Genomic DNA, 18,908 nt, shown 5'->3' with positions numbered 1-18,908 from the left:
GAGTGAGTCATCTTGGTGCGATAGTTACTCTTTGGAATGTCAGCCCGGAAGATTTGGTCCGCGACGATGATGCTGTAAAACAAGTAAGTTTATTGCTTAAAATTCGCTTTTTAGTTGATGTTCAACGCCAGTTTATGGTGTCTTACATATCCGTGTTGGAAGCGGTCGTATCAGGTCGCTGTTGAACGGACACATGATGTTTAAACGTCATATTCTTGTTGGTTTTGACTGAAACTTGCTTTCAAATGGAGGTAAGTTAGCCGGGAGAAGCTAACAAGAGTTTCTTTAATTTGAGTGAAGTTAGAGACTTTAATTGATAATCAGTATCTGTTTAGTTTAGAGGAGATAACACCAAGTTCACTAACAAACTAAGAGATTTCTGTCTGTTGAGTAATCACCTTCTGACAGGTGGTAGTTAGCTGTTAGCTCTGCTCTCAGAGTGAAGCGAATCAGATTGTTTTTAGCAGAAGTGAGAGGTCTGCTGTTTCTAAAAATAAACTCGGGATTTAAAGATTTAGCTGTTCAGAATTCTCTAATTAAACGGTTCAGTTAAAAGTGACTTGTTGTAGTTGTAATATGATGTAAAATGTGTTTAAAAAGGAACAAAAATTTCGACTGAACGTGATTCTCGAGGTTAAGTGTGGTCCAATGGTCAGTGTTTTGTGGGTCACAAACTTACGTAAAGAGAAAAATCACGTGACGTCACAGTTGAAGCAGCTTTAAATTAATGCTCCAGCTCCAAAATATTCAAAAAGTTAATTATACTTAAAATAGTTGCCTTTCAGAGCCCATGATTTTCAATTTGTGCACCATTCAGCATGCTTTTACCATTTTTAATTTTTTTTTTTTTTTTTTTTATATGTTATTATTTTATTTTTTAAATGAACAAGGAAATACATTTTTCCTTTAATGTCCAGTATCACTAATGGCTTCTCTCAACCACAAGAGACTACAAAATGAAACCACAATACAAGAAACATAGCAGTAAGATAGCACTCGATTGAAACAAATAGATCATGTTCATGTTTGTCTGTTGAGCTCAGAATAAACAGCCTGTGTTGAGGTGAGAAAAAGAAAGAGACTTATTTAAAAACATGTGTGTGGCTCTTCTACCTTCATTGAAAGTTAGAAACTGAGGTTAAACTCATTGGGCTCCAATTTCGTGGCACAGCGCAGGGGGTGCAAGCCTGGCGCACCCTGCGCAGTGTTAATTTCGTGCTGCGCACCGCCATGCACTGCCAATTTTACAATTTGGTACACCATCTGCGCAGAGATGGGTGCGACTGAAAAAGTGTGCTGAAAGCTCGCCAGCTCCAACCTGGTCTATCCTCGGCGCAAAGCGGAGCGCACCCTCCGCAGCTGTAATTTGGTGAAACAATCACAGCAATCACTATTTAATGTAACTCTCTGAACCAGAATATACATTTATATCTATATTACCGGTCCCGTCACATCTGATGTCAGATTAAAGCTGTTTGTCATAATGGAAAGTTAACCTGACGGCAGCTGGAAGTTTCATGCACATCTTACAATTTAACAATAAACAGCCTTAACATCTGATACTGAGTATATATCTGGCTTCTCTCATTTCATTCAATTCAAAGAAAAGAGGGAGAGAAAAGACAAAGAAAAAAGAGACAAAATAAATGTTTGTCACTCAGGATTTACCCGTGATTTCCCATATTTCTCTGTTTTAGTCTTTATTTTCAACGTGATCTAAAAAGATGGAGTACATTATTGTAAGGAGAATGAGGTGGAGACACTGGGAGAGTATACAGTATATCACCAAAGGTTCTGCTATTTGGCGATGACAAACCAGGAGTGCAGGTGGATCAAAAGTATTCTGAATGGATAAGCCAGCTGTGTAACTGTCTCTTCATTTTTTTCTCCTATTAATGACAAAGGAACAGATTAAATCTGTCCCGGGAGCTGGTCCACACAGTGACGCGCTTCATGTCCTCTGATGTGTCCCGCTGTCCATTCTCCTGCTGCAGGGACAGCGGCTCTGACCGTCTCCGCTACAGGGTCTTTCCAGCACACTTTCCGCGGTGCTGGGGATCAGTCAGACCAATCAGACGCTGCGCCTCGGCCGCAGGGCATTTAAAGGCGAGGAGAGGCGCTCATTTGATTGGTGAAAACAGCGCTTTGCTGTGTTAAGCCCACTCACTGCTTTTCTCCTCCCTCTCTGCCATTTGCACGGAGGGAGGCGTGGACGCGCAGCTCTGCACTCCTCTGCACCTTGACTGCGCCTCTCTTAGCACTGCAGGAAACTTGCAAAGTGTGCCGGTCACGCCTTGTCTGCACGGCGAAGGCCGGTGCAGGGCAGGTGCACCCGCGCTTGCGCCTGGTCTACAAAATCAGAGCCCATTGTCTTCCTCTTTGCAGGGTGTGTTTCCTGTCTCACCGCAGGAATGCCAGGTGGAGAGTACGGGGAGCTCGGGGGCAGCCTCCCCGCTATCGCCTCCTTGAACGCTTCCTACTCTACGTCCATGTCCCTCCCGTCCCCGTACCTGCTGGTCCCTCCTGCAGAGCGGAGAGCCATCTCCGACGTCCGCCGCACCTTCTGCCTCTTTGTGACGTTTGACCTCCTCTTCATCTCCCTGCTGTGGATTATTGAGCTGAATGTGAGTCGACAAACAGACACAACTTTTTGGAGTCATGTTTATTAATCTGTGCAGCGGTGACTTTAATGTGATGTGTTCTGATGCAGATTCACAGCTCGATCTGGGACAGCTTGAAGGAAGAGGTGGTGGATTATAACTACAGGTCTTCCTTCTTTGACATCGTTGTAAGTGTGTCACTGTCACCTTTACGACGTCTGCAGACGCTTTCATTGGCTCTCGAGCTGTAATCCTCACTTCTCTCTTCTAAAATGTGTTTTTCTCTTCCTTCCTCCTTCTCTCAGCTCCTCGCTGTGTTTCGCTTCCTGTGTTTACAACTGGGTTACGCTGCCTTTCGGTTGAAGCACTGGTGGGTGATTGCGGTGAGTGACATCATGAGCTGTGAAGCGGTCAGTGATGAAATGATGTTTGGCAGATTTGGACGCCTGTTTGACCCTTCTCCCTCCACAGATTACCACCCTGGTGACCAGCGTCTTCCTCGTCGTTAAGGTCATCGTGTCCAATGTGAGTCCACCTCACACTCTCACTGCCATGTTTTATGAGTTTACGGCTCAGACAACATTTTTACATCCGTGTTTGGATGTTTTTACGACACGTTTATGGCCCTCAGGGAGCCATCACTTCAGTTTGATTGTCTAAGTTCTGTGAAACATTTCTAGCAGCTCCTGTCCCAGAATGCATTTGGCTACGTGCTCCCCATCACTTCCTTCGTGGTGGCCTGGCTGGAGACCTGGTTCCTGGACTTTAAGGTCCTCACTCAGGAAGCAGATGATGAGAGAGGTGAGTTAAAGAAAGATGCCTCACGAGTTAAAACACGACTCCACAAAAAGCTGCTTTAACTTTTATTTCCTCTGTGACATCAGCCTACCTAGCGGCGGTGAACGCAGCCTGCGAGCGTGCTCCCATGATCTACCCCCGAGCGGTTTCAGACGGACAGTTCTACTCCCCTCCTGAGTCCATGGCAGGTGAGTCCGCTCGTCTCCTCAGGACGTGTTTTGCTCCTGTGTGCGTTCCTCAAACGGTGCAGTGATGCGTTTTGTTTCCCTGACTTTGCGTCTGCAGGATCTGAGGAGGATCTGGACGAGGAGGGGCTGGGACGCAGAGCCGTCACTGCTCAGGTATCTGCTTCACTCTGAGAGGTCTGAGCTCTCTGTTCTCCTCGTCGCGGCTCATGATTGTCTCGTTTCAATCTGCAGGAGAAGGAGTTTGTGCGGCAGGGTCGCGAGGCCATGTCTGTAGTGGAGCAGATCCTCACCCAGGAGGAAAACTGGAAGTTTGAGAAAAACAACGTGAGTGTGGGATCCATCTTTGATACGTGTCATTTATTTAAAGCTGTTTGTCAGGATGTCAGAGTAAAGATCTTAAAGTCCTTCACTAACAGAGTTTTTCTATAAATAGAGATGAGGAAAACTCATCTTTTGCTCTGAACCTAAAATAGCTCAAACCTGATTTCTCTGTTTATTTTAGATGACTGTACACTTTCCTGTCCATGAAACTAGGTACTCCTATTCCCTGCAGCTTAACAAACAAAATCCCTTCTTTCTCTCACGGGTATTTTTGAACATGCTTAGCTCCTCAGCTCAGAGGTCTTCAACAGGGGGTCCGTGACCCCTGGGGGGTCAGTTGACGTACTGCAGGCGGCCCATGACATTTTTGGTTGATTTGGCAATGGAAATATTTCTGAATTACTTTTACAGAAACAATAGTATACATGGAAAGGAATATTCCAATCTCTGGTCTACATGCGCCGCTATAATCAAACAGAAAAGTCAATGAGGCATGCACAAAAAAATGTAAACAAACGTAAACAAATTGAGGAGCGTCTCTAGTTGCGTCTTACGTCATATCTGAGCATGCGCTGAAAGATCGAACCCTGACAACTTTCCGTTTGAGTGGATACATGATACCTCAATTCCTCACAATTACCTGATGATTGCAGAAAAATGTCTTGTTTCAAGTTGTTTAAAGACAAAAACGAGGTCTGAATGGCTTATTATACGTAAAAAATATCTGCTGATGGAACAAGAAGACTTCCATTGGCAGATTTTTTTACTTGATACAAACAATTCAAACCTCATTTTTGTCTTCAAATAACTTAAAATAAGACATTTTTCTGGACTGGTCAGGTGAATGTGGCTCATATTGAGTCTAAAAAGACATTTTCTTCTGAAGATAAGACAAAAACACTTGATAGATTTCAGTTTTTTGCAGTGCATGAACTAGTTAAGAGATCCTTTGCAGGTTCAGAGATTTCTCCAACATACAGAGGTTTGAAAAACTAACATCCAGTGTTGTTACTTCATATCCACATTAAAAATACGGGAAAGCAGGGGTCAGGGTAAGATCAGATCCTTTCTGGAAACGCTTTTTGAAACTCAACTCTTACACAACCACATTTTTCTTGCTGATCAGTTCAGTTCTTCTTTCCTGAAATGGAGTAACTTTGAGGAAAAGAAAAATGGTGATGATCCTTTACCCGTAAAGACACCTGGTCTTTGGTCTGAGTGAAAATCTTTTTGTTCTCCTTCAGATTCTCTGATTGGAAAGTGAAAGTCTCATTAATCTGTTTCTGTTTCATGTCAGGACATGGGAGACTCCGTCTACACGCTGGAGATTCCTTTCCACGGGAAGACTTTTATTTTGAAGGTACAGCTGCTCTTTGTGTGTGCTCTGTGAGTGTGAACAAACTAACATCATAAACCAACAACACAAATCAAAGGAGCATGTGTAGTTTGATCATTTAACAGGCTTAAAAACCACACATCAGTCAGAGAAACTCGTGGTTTTCACTCCGTCCATTAGTTTCACTTTCCTGAGCCGCAGTCAGGATGATTTCACAAGTCAGGAATGTTCCTCAATAACCGTTTTAATTCAATGTGACGCTGATGTCAACATCTCTCTAAACAATGCTCCAGTTTCCTCTGGTTAGATTAGAAAACACCGTTGGGTTTTTCCACCAGAACAATAACCATAAACAGGAGCGCTGGTTTTGATTTCACTGATCTGCTGACAGAGACGTCATGTGACTCTCCACGTTCACACCATCCTCTTCCTCAAAGTCTGGCACAGTTTTGTTGGCCTGTAACTCTGGGTTCACGCTGTTTTCTCACAGCTCTGTGTGTGTGTATGTGTGTGTGTGTGTGTGTGTGTGTGTGTGTGTGTGTTTCAGGCCTTCATGCAGTGCTCGGCTGAGCTGGTCTATCAGGAGGTGATCCTGCAGCCGGAGAAGATGGTCCAGTGGAACCGGACCATTTCCGCCTGCCAGGTGACGACTCCTTTTCTCGCTGTCTGTTTCTGACATTTTAAACTTGTTTCTGTGCTGAAGTTTGACAGTTTCACCTCCTTTCACCTCCTTTCACCTCAGATTCTTCAGAGAGTCGATGACAACACCCTGGTGTCGTACGACGTCTCGGCCGGAGCAGCAGGAGGAGTGGTGTCTGCTCGGTACGGCAGTCTTATCTCTGACTTTCTTTCTTTTAGTCTGAGCGCATTGATCGTCTGATTGATTCTTCCTCCTTCAGGGACTTTGTTAATGTTCGGCGGGTGGAACGCAAGCGGGACTGCTACTTGTCTGCTGGCATGGCAACGGATCATGACGCCAAACCTCCGAGCAGTCGCTACGTCAGGTCAGGCTGTGCTTCTCGCCAGGAGGCTTGTCACTGATCCAGTAAATTACAGCATCGATTTGACAAAAGTGCAGTTGTTAGTTTTCTTTCCTCAACTTTTCTGTCTCTCCCGGCGGATTCAGGGGAGAGAACGGTCCAGGAGGATTTGTAGTCCTCAAGTCCAGCAGTAACCCGTCGGTCTGCACCTTCATCTGGGTCCTCAACACAGACCTGAAGGTGAGAGGAAGCATGCTGCGTCTTTTTAGGAGTTATTTCAATGACGGGGATTTTTTTCTTTACAATACTTATTCATACATTATTCAAAAATATGGACTTTACGTTACTTGGCTGGAAGTGAGGTCTCCACAAAAACTGCTCCCCCTGGTGGCTGGCTGCCGTATAGGTCAAAAAATCCATCTCCCCAGTCATTCCTGATGGGCTGTGGTCAAACTTTAAAAAATAAATACATCTGGTAGAAATGTTTCTCACGTCCATTCACTGTGCTGATATGAAAATAATCTTTAGCTTTCTTGTGTAAAAGTCCTCTTTTTTTTCTAAAAATTTTCTTTTTCATTAGTTAAAGCAGCAAAAATTCAAAAATCTGGTTTGTCTTGTAGCTTTTTCCAATAATAACAGATCAGCAAACACGCAGACTTTATCCAAAATGAATCCAGTAAGATGTAGCTCTTGAAATTGAAGCAGATCAAAATTTTAAAGCAAAACAAAGTTTTTGTTTTCTCACTCTAATGATGTAAACATAGGTATGATGTGGAACGGCTGCTGACACTACGGTGTCTGCTTTGACCGTCCACACTCCGCTAAGAGGCGCTTCTGCCAGAAGAGGGCGCACAGAAAAACTAGTTACAAATTTACTTAAAAGGCAGACACTAAAAAACAGCTCTTACATTAGTTATTAAAGGATAAAAACAAGTTTTACATCATGTTTTATGATCGACAGCTGCTGTTCTTACATGTTTTTTTTGGAGATGGTAAAATATGTCGGGAAGGAAGAGACGAGAAGAGATTAGACTTAAAAAGAATAAACCTTTTATCTGTCACCGGCTCCACTCAGATTCTCTACAGCACAGACTCTGGCGCCTCCTTTTGTTGGGCTGGAGTGATAACGCTTTTCTCCTGATTCAATTCTTAAACTATTTTTAGGGCGACGACTCAATTTAAGTTGTGATTCTTCAGCTTTCTGTGCTTCGATGTCCAGATGCCTTATACTGTTTTGGTAGAAAGAGCCTCTTCCTCCTAATTATTCTCACTGGATTAAAGAGATTATGCAACATGTTTAGCTTGAGAAGATAATACACTTTCTTAAAGGGTTTGCCTTAAGATTTTATGAAACCTGGAAGCCTTTCTTAATGTTTGTTGAGAAGTTAGGAGCAGAGAGTTTAATCCCATAATTTATCATATTTCTTTCTGTGTTAGCTAGTGCTAGTGCTGCTGTAGGATGACTGATTAAAATGACATAATATTTACCCAGTGGGTGGGTTAATGGCTGGGGATTTCTTTGATACATCTTTTTTTTCGTATATTGCAAAACTTTCATATTAGACCTGGGTTAAAAAAAAAAGAAAAAAATTGTGATTCTTCGATATTTTAGATTTTTGCGACTTTTAGTTTGCTTTTATAAAACCAGACCACGTTAAAGAGTTGAATAATGATTATTATGTCTACATCATGTCTACATGAAGAGCCATATTTTCCAAAAAATGTACATCACATGTGAGTCAGTTTTTAGGATTTATTCAGAGATCTGACATCTCAACTTTTTCCAACCCAGCTTATAAACAAAGACTAAAATGAAGGAGTTACATTTAAAAAAAAAAAAAAAAGAACAAAAATTCATGATTGTAAATCATTTAAGAAATATACAGTCTATAAATGTGACATGCTAGGAACATAAAAAATAAAACATTTTCTTTTTTATTCATTTTGGTAAGTTTGACTTATGCATTTTTTTTTTTTTGCTTTTTAAGTATGTTTAGTCATTATTTTGCCCAAGAGTTGAAGACTTTCTATCACAATCTCTTTGCTAGCAGCTACTACACTGCAAAACTGAAATGTTATCAAGCGTTTTTTTCTTATTTTAACTAAAAAATGTCAGATTGTTTTCAATATGAGCCACATTCAGCTTATCGGTTCAGAAAAATGTCTTATTTCAAGTTGTTTAAGGGTAAAAATGAGGTCTGAGTTGCTCATAACAAGTAAAAAAAAACCTTCCTATGGAACAAGAAAAATTTGCTTTAATACCAGTAACTTTTCTCTTGTTTCACTGGGAGATTTTTTTTCTTTTGAGGAGCAATTCAGACCTCATTTTAGTCTTTAAACACTTTAAACAATACATTTTTTCTGGAATGATCAGGTGAATGTGGCTCATATTGAGTCTTAAAAGACTCTTTTTTTTTACTGACACTAAGGCAAAAACACTTGATAAGATTTCATTTTTTTGCAGTGTAATGTTTTGAACTGAGTGAAATCAGTACATGCACGTATTTAAGATGTATAACATGTTTGTGGACATGTAAGATTAAGTTTTTGAAAGTAAAATGGGTCTTTGTGAGGATGTATTTGTTATGGCCAAAGTTTACTTTTCATTTTTTAGTTTTTTATTGATGTGTGTTTGTCTAAAATTAAAAAAATTAATAAAAATACTGTTAAGAAAAATAACCTCACCTGAAACTGTCAGAGGTTTGTGATTAACCCTTGTGCTTCCTGTCTGTCAGGGTCGCCTGCCTCGCTACCTCATCCACCAGAGTCTGGCTGCCACCATGTTTGAATTCATGACCCATCTACGCCAACGCATCGCTGAGCTGCGGCCGTCTCTGCGCTCCCACCACCATCACCACGTCTAAAGCAGCCGGACGAGAAGTTTGACCGCTAATTTTCTTCCAGAAACGGGCTCCTGCGACGCTTCAGGGATGAGTGAACTGTATCAAAGACATTTTTCAGGCGAGGGCGAGGAGGAGGACGATGTTTGCATTAATGGACCTGTGGTTGTTTTCTCCCTCGCCGTACGCCGCGCTCTTTCCTGATCCTGTGGGGCCGTTTCGTTGCAGGGTGGACATTACTGAAACAGAAAACATTACATGAAGTTAGAGTGACTCTCACTGGGTATAAAGAAGTCATGTGACGGCGTTTGCCGCCGTCTCTCTGAGCCTTATATCTCTACATTTATCATTTGCCTTTTTTATTCTGTGCTTTCATTTTTTCGCCATTTTTGGTTTGATTTTTTTTTTCTTCTTTGCAAATTTTTGTTTATTGAAAAATGCCTCAAAAACAAACCAACATATCACAGCTGTAGTTTTAAAAATGCTTCATTCAGACGAGTTCAAGCCAGTTTTACTCTGTACGTCACTGTGATGAATGAGGAGGAAGCCACGCTGTCATGCCGTCTAATCGCCACTGGAGGGAGACACCACTGAACCAAACAGGAAGTCTTCCACCGCACACAGGCTGTAGAATCTGTTGTTAACTCACTGTTAGTCTTTGATGCAGGAGGCCCTGAGTGTGTGTGTGTGGGTGAAACGCATTAAGACGCTATGTTAAGACGGTTTGTGGTCATAATGAGGATACTGTTCGCTCTCTAAAGCTCTGTTTGTGCCAATAACCTGAAGTGCCCTTTGTCAAAACAGCAGAACGGATTCATCTTCAAACAAATCACTGTTTACTGACCCAGCGTCTCTGGCTGTCGAGCTCAAAGCCCGGCTGATGTTACGTTACACATCGTCATGTTTTTAACAGTTTAAAGCAGTGCTTCCAGCTTGTAAAGCTTTCTTTCCCATGGAGCACGTCGGCACGCTCTCAGAGGCTGACGTCTCAGAAACTGAGGAGGTGAACCAAAGAGTCATGAGGTGTCTGAAAGTTCACACGTCTAATGAAGGGGTGAAAACATGACGCTGAGAGTGGGAAATGGTCGTTTATCACATCACAGGTGGTGGGGGTCGGTCTCACTCAGAAAGTTTGGTGCCTTCCTCGCAGTAACATTACATGTTAGCCTTCTCTTTTTGCTTTGCATGTTTTATATTGTTTAATCAGTGTTTAACACATTAGGCAAAGATACACTGCTGCTTGTAACGTCTCATTCTCTGTCTCTTTTATGAATGTTTGTGAAATTTAATTTAAAGCCATCACACATGAATACTGACCAACACTTTTGGAGTCTTAACCAGTGTCTTATGTCTAATAAATTATGTGAACTCATGATTTTCCTCCAGCGTTTGTTCAGAGAAGTCTTTATGTAGTTTGTACATTTTTTTATTTAACCAGTTAAAACCCACTGAGATCTCTTTGACAAGGCTGACCATAACAAGGGACTCTCTGTGAGCGCAAAGCAAAAAGCCTGGATGATTGAAGTGGAGCAACAATAAATTACTTTATCGTCTGCATAAAAATGATCAGAGGCATTCAACATATTGACACACAAGCTGTTAATATAAACAGAGAACAAAAAAGGGCCTAATACTGAACCTTGAGGCACACCTTTGGTGACGTCCAGGAAAGAAGAGGCGGAACCAGCGGCTCTTTGACTCCTCTGCAGTGGCTCCTTGTAGCTTTAAAAAATATCTTTGAAATAAAGAATTTTTATTTTTCTTACAGAGGGTATTGATGATTAAAGACACTGACACTAAATAAAATCCTGTGTTAACATTTAGTTGAACTAAATCTTCATCCCATCTGTCAATAAAGCCTGCCACCGCTCTACTTCACCTCCTACAACATCAACAGCCCACCAACTTTCCATGCACCTGTGGCTAACCTCAAGTTTTACAGCCCTGGGAAGATAACTACATCTACAAAAAGGCTAATCTGGAAGAAGATACTGATTTTAATTCTGTGTGGATGAATTCATTTAACTGACAATGTGCTTTAAAATATATGTTTATATGTGGAAAGTCACAAGCAAACAACAAAAAATTATGAGTTAAGCAATATGATCATAATATGCTGTCAAATTTTAGTATTCCTCCAAAAATTTTGAAATTTGGCAAAATTAAAAACAATCAAAAGTTTTTGAAAAAAACTATCTAATTTAAAAGTTTAACAAAATATTTTGATTTTTTTTTTTCAAATAATGAAAATTCTTTAATTTCTCCTTTTTTCAAATTTATTTTTTTCAAATTTTTGAAATTTCTAAAAGAAATGAAATTATGACAAATTTTGAAATTTTAAGCTTTTTCTTAAATTTTGCAAATTTTCTTAATTTCATTTTTTAATTTATATATATTTTTGATTACAATTACAATTTAAATTCCGTGTGGATTGGTTCTTTCAGCTGACAATGGGCTTAAAATACATGCTTGATATGTGCTAAGGCATTAGCAAAAAAAGAAAAAAAAACCAAAAACATAAATGATAAGGTGAGAGATATTAAAATATGAGATCCAATTTAAGTATTTTTTCAACATTTTTTGAAATTTTGGCAAATTTGTTTGATTAAGAAAAATTAAAATATTTGCAAATTTTTTAAATAAAAAAACTATATTTGAAAAAAAAAACATTTTTGCACATTTTTAGACATTTGTTTTTTTTTATTCGGAATATTTCAAATTTTTTAAATTTCTATCATTTTTTCAAGTTTTGACACATTTTTGAAATTCTAAATTTCTGTAAATTATTTCTAAAATTTTTTTATTTAAAAAAGTTTTGAAATTTTTGCTAAATTGTAAAATTGTAATTTTTTTAAAAATTGTTGCACGTATATAAAGAAAAAAACTACGGCAACACGTTAAATTTTATAAAAAAAAAAAAAAAAAAACTTCTTGTTTTGATAATTAGTCAATAGAGTGTAAGTATGCATAGAATTTTATACACTTTAAAGTTGTGAAGATACAGTCGATTTTGTTGCTTTTGAATGACTCTAATCCAGGTGAGCTGAAGAAAAATAGCTCCTGTGAAGGTAAAGGTTGTAAATAAAGACTCTTGCCTTTGACAAATCAAGTATTTCTTTCTTCCTCCCTCGGTAATAACTCAATCTAAATCGTGTTTGTATGGATTAATGCTAAAGTAATCTCAGTAACCGCACACAAATGGGAATAACTGACCCTTAAATAGAGCCATGGTACATCAGCTCCACAGCGTGTAATCAGACCTGCTGCTGAAGAGGCTGTGAGTTGTCCCCGGGGCCAAACACAATGCTGGAGCTGCTCACATGATTGTGCTGTGACTGTCTTCTGAGGCTTGTGTGAATATTTGTGTGAGTGAGCAAAACAGCGTCTAAATCCTCTCATTTCTTCTTTTTAGCTCATGAGACGCTCTATTCTTCAGGCGACCCGCCTCAGACTCTCCTCCTGTGAGTGCGGGGCCGAGCGCCGCTGGATGAGGAGCCACGTCGGGGACCTGGAGAATGGGAGGAGGACAGTGAGGTAGAGCTGGAGGATCTTTGAGCGTCTGTTTCTGACTTTTTTCACCTGCACTTTTCTTTTCGGAGTGAACACCGACTACATCCGGACTCTGTAGCCATGGGTTCAGCCTTTAAGAGGTTCTGCTTGCAGTTCTGCTGCTGCTGCTGTGTCAGGGATGAAGACGACGATGATGAGAAGCAGCCTTTAGTGCCGTAAGACGACAACACTCCAACTTTAACCCCAAACCAAAAATGCTTTTTGTTTCTGATGTGTGATATCTGTGTTTCCCTGTGCCTCTCAGAGCGGATCCGTTAGAGTATTTTAACCGTGAAGTCCAGAAGCGGCGTGATGAGGAGACCAACTTGTGGAGTACACCAGGAGACCCGAGCCACTCGGAGCGGGAGGACGACCGGGTCCTCTACGGCCTGCTGCAGGCCCGGAACAAGACCCGCATGGGGTCCACGGTGAGTGAGGGAACAGGTGGACTTGTAGAGTGGTTTCAAAGACTAAAGATTGAGAAAAAGTCAGAAAACATGAATGTTAAATCACGTTTTGTCTTTGAAAATGTTGTGATTTGTTTCTGTGAAGTCAGAGGATGACCTTTGACCCCTGACTCCATCAGGCTGGTTTTTAAAAATCTTGATGTGTCCTTGTTCAGGGCTACCGTCGACTGAGTGTGGACATCGAGGCCATGAGAGACACTCGTCGAGAAGTCAGAGACAAATGGAAAACCATCCTGGAGAATTTAGGTAACACAGTTTGAATGAGTCCATGGAGAATCTGTGGCTTCAGGTTCAGGACCTGTTGCGTAATGGTCTCTCTTTGATCCAGGCTTCATGGCGGAGGCGGACTCTCTTCTCAACGTGTCTGCAGGAACCTCACAAGACCGCATGCGTAACGCCCCGGCAGCACGCGCCATGCTGCAGACGCTCCACAACGAGACCTCGGTGTTTAGCAGCAGAGAGCCACCGCCAGAGAGATACCTGTTCATCCTGGTGAGGGGGGGGGCAGGGTGTTCACCTCTAATGTGCTCTGTGCTCCTTTCCTCACTAAAGGTTTCTTTCTTAACCGCCTACAGACAACTTGTTTGGTAGCTTTTGGAGCAACTGTGGTACCCACAATCTTAAACTGAACCTTGCCATCACTTAAACTCAGCTTTCTTAGAGACACATTTAGACTGTGGCCTTTTCTATCATCAATTACTGAATTTTTAAACCTTAAAATTTCATTGTTTTCATTTAGAAAAGCACATTTCAGAATGGAAAAAATCGGCAAGCAGTCTTACAGGCGTCCAATTTGTTCATTTTCTTGAGGAATTTTTAAAATATGAGTGAGTCTATCCATATCACAGGGGTCTGCAACTTTTACTTTCATAGGAGCCATTTTTCCTAAGTTCACCTTGATTAAAATCATTCAGGAGCCACAAAATCTACTTTATCTCCACAATAAAGACTACAGAGTGTAAAAAAATCTATACATTATTACAATCTAAAATAAAATACTCATCCAAATACTAGACTTTTTAAATTTAAAAATTTTAATAAACTAATGGCTTAGCTACATATGTTTGTTACCTCTGCTATCTCTGTATAATTTCAAAAATGTACTAACATTTTGAAAATTCAAAAATGATCAAATAATAAAAAAAAAATACTTAAAAAATGGCAAAGATTGAAAAAGTGAAATTTTATAAATTTTGCAAAAAATTAGGAAAATTTAAATTTAAAAAATCTGTCTTTTTTTAAATTGTTTGAGAAATTTCAGAAGTTTGATAAAGAGTTTTGAAATTGGCAAAATTGACAAAATTGAAAAATTTTAATTATTTTTTAATTGAAGATTTTTTTATAATTTTGAAAAACTTTGGATAATTAAATAAATTTGCAAAAATTTAGAAAAGTTTAAGTTTCAAAAATGTTTCTTGTTTTAAATTGTTTGAGAAATTTCACAAATTTCAAAGTTTTGATTTTGGCAAAATTTTTAAAAATTGAAAAATTTCAATTTTCTTTAATTGAATTTTTTAAAAATATTTTGAAATACTTTTAAATTAATATAAAATAAATGATCAATTATTTATAATAAATTTGCAAAAATTGAAACAATTTTGAAATATCAAAAATTTCAAAATTTTTGAAAGAATACTTGGATTTGACAACATATTTTGATAATATCGCTCAACTTTCCATTTTTGTTGTTTGCCTATGACTTTTTTCTTATCAATCATGTATTTTTTAGCACATTTTCAGTTAAATAAATCTATCCACACAGAATTAAAATCTGTGTTGGTGGGCTGTTGATGTTGTAGGAGGTGAAGTAGAGCGGTGGCAGGCTTTATTGACAGATGGGATGAAGATTTAGTTCAACAAAATATTAAAGCATGGTTACTTTTAATGCCAATGTCTTTAGTCATCAATACCCTCTGTTAAAAATTTTTTAAAAAATCTTTATTTCAATAATATTTTTTTAAAGCTACAAGGGGCCACAGTGAAGGAGTCAAAGAGCTGCAGGTTGCAGATTCTTGCCATATCATATTTCTCCTCTATAATGTCTAATGTACAACTTTAACGCTCACATTATCTTTCTCTCCCTCTGCACTTCTTCACAGGATCGTCTCATCTATCTGGACATAGCTGAGGATTTCGTGGCCAAGGCGAAGCGTTTCTATCCTCCTAACGAGGAGTCTGACGAGGAGACCCCAGGCCTCTCCATTAACCTGCCTCTGCTGCTGGCCCGGGTCGAACAAGCCATGAACGGACGAGAGGATGAAGATGATGATGATGATGATGATGAGAGTGGGAGAGAAGATGGGAACATGAGTGACAGATCCTAAAGTCCTCTGGCTGCGATTTCATCGGACACAAACAGGGGGCAGTAGTGGACAAGCTTGGAGGTGATGACAGAATGAGATCACTGAACTTCCTCTCTGCTGGGATCAAGTCTTTTCCTGTTTTCTGTTTGTTCTGTGAAGCTGAGCAGATCTCAGATCCTCAGGTGAAGATAGAAAAAGATGTTTCCAACTTGAAGCTGTAGCACGTTAGTGGCCTGTTCTTTGTTCATGTGTTCTTACCCCTCAGGGTGTGATCCTCTCAGCTGAGCCTTTTAAATTTGTCCTGTGATTATCAGCATTTATCTGATCCAGTCACATGGTCTGAAAATTACCCTGAAGTCAGATTTTTTTGCACAAGGATAAAAAGTTAGAGAGTTGAAAGTTTGTTTTATGGTTGTGACGGAGGTTTATGTGATTTGTTGAGTGTTGGTGTGTGATCAGGTCAGGATGGAATAAAGTACGTTATTCTTTCTGTGAGTTTGGGACCCCCATACATTTCAAATCCATGGGGTAAACTTATCAATTTTACTAAATATTCATTTCAAGCAACGATATTTCACTTTTATTTAATACAGAAAGTAAATCTTGCAAAAGATGTGTTGGAATTTGCAGTTTTTGTGCTGTCTGATTTCTCAAATGTCAGTTTACTCTTCAAAATTAACACTAGAATACATGTTTGTGTTTACAATTTTCAAAATGTGTTCAAAATAATCATTTAAACATAACAGAGCTGTTTTAATAACTGTTTAAATATTAATTTAGATAAAATAATTCACTCTGTGTGTGTTCGAGAAATCTGCATCAACTGTGTTACCCATTGAAAAAAACCTATAAACAGCAATGGTTTGCTCCAAAGTCACATGACCCAAATCAGCTGAGGTCCCATCCTTTTTGGTGTGAACCTTGAAGAAAGTGTGTCATGTTTCAGCTCCTCCTTATCAATATTTCATCTGAATGATTGTCTGTACATGGGGCGCATCAACTGTTCATCAACTGTGTTACCAACATTTTCTGCTCTTCTTACTATAGATGTTATAAAGACCAAACTGTGAAGAGAAGGAGCAGAAATATGAGCTGATGGAGGTCAGGTGGTGCCATGTTCGTTATGTAGAGCAGGGGTCTGCAAACTTTACTTTTATAGGGGATATCTTTCCACACCTCACCTGGATTAAAGTCATTCTGGAGCCACAAAATCTGCTTTATCTTCACAATGAAGACTTGAAAATGGATAAAATTCTGTGGAAAGTTAAAATCAAGTGAATAATTATCAAAACAAGAAGGTTATATTAATTTAGAAAATTATACATTTAATATCTATTATATCTATCTATCTATTTTTTTTTTATAGCTGCACTACCGTGACGCTGAGGAGTGCAGACGTGCCTCTGCTTGCTCCTGCTGCTTACTGCTTTGCTTTGCTTTTAAATCATTCTACTTTTTCTACAAGTCTTGGATATGATTTTATTCTCTTTCTTTAATTGAACCAAGACTTTTTAAATCATTTTATGATTTTTTTTTTACAACTTATCTGACGAGCCTGCGACTACAATCTTCTCAACATGCTGGAAGTGGAGTCTCCCTGTGAAAGCTGTCGGATGTATCAACAGGAAATCTATGCACTAAAAGAAAAGATTTTTGCCCTGGAAACTGAAAAAGGACTTCATGAAACACTCCCAGTGGAACCTAGTGGTAAGAAGTCCACTTTTACTTTCAAAGGAAAGGGGGAAAAAACGACTACCTTCAATGTAAAGCTAAATGATACCGTGTCTTTTCCGAGACTCTGCAGAGACATTTATGATGAACTTGGTGCTAAGCCAAAGCGAAGTCAAAATGTTGGTATCAATGGAAGATGTGCAGCATCACCCGTAAAGTTAACAAACAGATTTTTACCACTGTCAGAGCCAAATGTGATGGACTACAACAAACAGAGAGCAAACAGCAAAATTCCTGTGCATAACAGTAACCATGAAGCCAGTACAAAGCAGCAGACGGACAGAAAAACTGTGCCACAAGTCAAGGTCAAAGATACCCTTGTGCTTGGAGACGGAGCCATATCTGATATAAGCATGAACAGAATGGTTACTTGCAGCTATCCCAGTGCCACTGTCTCTGACATCACTAAACTCCTACCCAAGGTACTGGCAAAACACCAAGGAGTGAAACGGCTGATTGTTCACGCAGGTGCAGTGGACGTCAGGAAGGATCAGTCTGAAATCTTAAAGAAAGACTTTGATGAGCTATTTGAGAGTCTTGATAAACTGGAAATAACAACGTTCATCAGTGGACCTCTCCCAAATATTGACAGGAGGATAAACAAATTCAGCCGGCTGCTTCAATTAAACACATGGCTGTCTGGAGTCTGTGAGTCCAGGGGACTGCATTTCATTGAAAACTTTAACCTTTTCTGGCAAAGAGACGATCTGTTTAAAGGAAAAGGCCCACACCTGAACAGAGGTGGAGTGAGTCGTCTGACGGATAATCTTCTCCATGCTCTGCGGCATCATAAAAGGCCGAGACCTGGCCCTGTGCTCCCAGAAAAGGAAAGGAGTGAGAAAAGAGCTCCTGCCTTGCCACCCAAGGTCCCAGCAAAAGACTCAGCCACAGCAGCACCTCCAGCATCCAGAAAACAGGATTTAGACGCAGCGGGACCTCCACTGCACTCACCACAGCCTTCACCACGGCCCTCAACACGGCCCTCACCAAAGCCTTCACCACGGCCTTCACCACAGCCTTCACCACGGCCCTCAACAGGGCCCTCACCAAAGCCTTCATCTGGGTCCTCAACACGGCCCTCACCAAAGCCTTCATCGAGGTCCTCAACACGGCCCTCACCAAAGCCTTCATCTGGGTCCTCAACACGGCCCTCACCAAAGCCTTCATCGAGGTCCTCAACACGGCCCTCACCAAAGCCTTCATCGGGGTCCTCAACACGGCCCTCACCAAAGCCTTCATCAGGGTCCTCAACGCGGCCCTCACCAAAGCCTTCATCGGGGTCCTCAACACGGCCCTCACCAAAGCCTTCATCGGGGTCCTCAACAGGGCCCTCACCACAGCTTTCACCACAGCCCTCACCACAGGCCTGGGACCCGCCTGCTGCATCTACACCCTCCGGAGACGCTTCGCTGTCGTTCTTGTCTCCACCCTCACCCATGAGACTACCTGATCACCTTGAAAGCTTGGTGAAATCAGGGATCAAAATGGTTCCCCTGACGCCAGATGTGACAAGGTCAAGGATTTTATGCTCCAAAAAGAATCCAGCCCCCCTCCCACCCCGGGCTACTCCACCAACCAAAGCCCCCCCAGCTTGGCCCCCACCATCGGTGCCCACAGCTGTTATCACCAGCAGCGTCACTGCTGTTGTCTAGGACACTGAAGGCCTCTGTGTTGCTATACCCCATATCAACCAGAGGCCCAGGGAGGAAGTGTTGTCTTCTTCTTCAGTCATAACAATCATCAAACCCCGCAGATTAGAAAAGAGAGGGACAGTCAGACTGTCCCATCAGAGAAA

The 18,908-nt window shown here is 40.6% G+C and overlaps 2 protein-coding genes across 3 annotated transcripts; both read left to right on the top strand.

Moving 5' to 3' along the window:
- Positions 1 to 10,657, top strand: stard3 (StAR related lipid transfer domain containing 3). 2 transcript variants are annotated; one of them, XM_074697391.1, is made up of 15 exons: positions 1 to 83; positions 2,386 to 2,624; positions 2,711 to 2,788; positions 2,906 to 2,983; positions 3,072 to 3,125; positions 3,281 to 3,401; positions 3,485 to 3,586; positions 3,684 to 3,739; positions 3,818 to 3,910; positions 5,205 to 5,267; positions 5,791 to 5,886; positions 5,986 to 6,065; positions 6,143 to 6,247; positions 6,370 to 6,463; positions 8,959 to 10,657. In XM_074697391.1, the coding sequence occupies exons 2-15, from the start codon at positions 2,412 to 2,414 to the stop codon at positions 9,085 to 9,087; spliced, it is 1,362 nt and encodes a 453-aa protein (XP_074553492.1). In that variant the 5' UTR covers positions 1 to 83; positions 2,386 to 2,411; the 3' UTR covers positions 9,088 to 10,657. The 2 variants fall into 2 exon arrangements, with proteins under 2 accessions (XP_074553492.1, XP_074553493.1); XM_074697392.1 differs by having other exon boundaries at positions 3,284 to 3,401; positions 8,959 to 10,656.
- A 1,882-nt stretch (positions 10,658 to 12,539) lies between these two features.
- On the top strand, positions 12,540 to 15,457 carry LOC141809991 (melanoregulin). Its single transcript, XM_074697278.1, has 5 exons — positions 12,540 to 12,788; positions 12,878 to 13,040; positions 13,235 to 13,325; positions 13,408 to 13,571; positions 15,179 to 15,457. Exons 1-5 carry the CDS (start codon positions 12,694 to 12,696, stop codon positions 15,401 to 15,403), a joined length of 738 nt encoding a protein of 245 aa, XP_074553379.1. The 5' UTR covers positions 12,540 to 12,693; the 3' UTR covers positions 15,404 to 15,457.
- The last annotated feature ends 3,451 nt before the right edge of the window (positions 15,458 to 18,908 follow it).

Source organism: Halichoeres trimaculatus, unplaced genomic scaffold (genome assembly GCF_033239565.1).
Source record: "Halichoeres trimaculatus isolate MK-OKI-2021-1 unplaced genomic scaffold, fHalTri1.1 fHalTri1_scaffold_20, whole genome shotgun sequence".
NCBI classification, from domain to species: Eukaryota; Metazoa; Chordata; class Actinopteri; order Labriformes; family Labridae; genus Halichoeres; species Halichoeres trimaculatus.
Note: the sequence above shows the minus strand (reverse complement) of the source record. Positions and strands in the feature narration are given on the sequence as shown.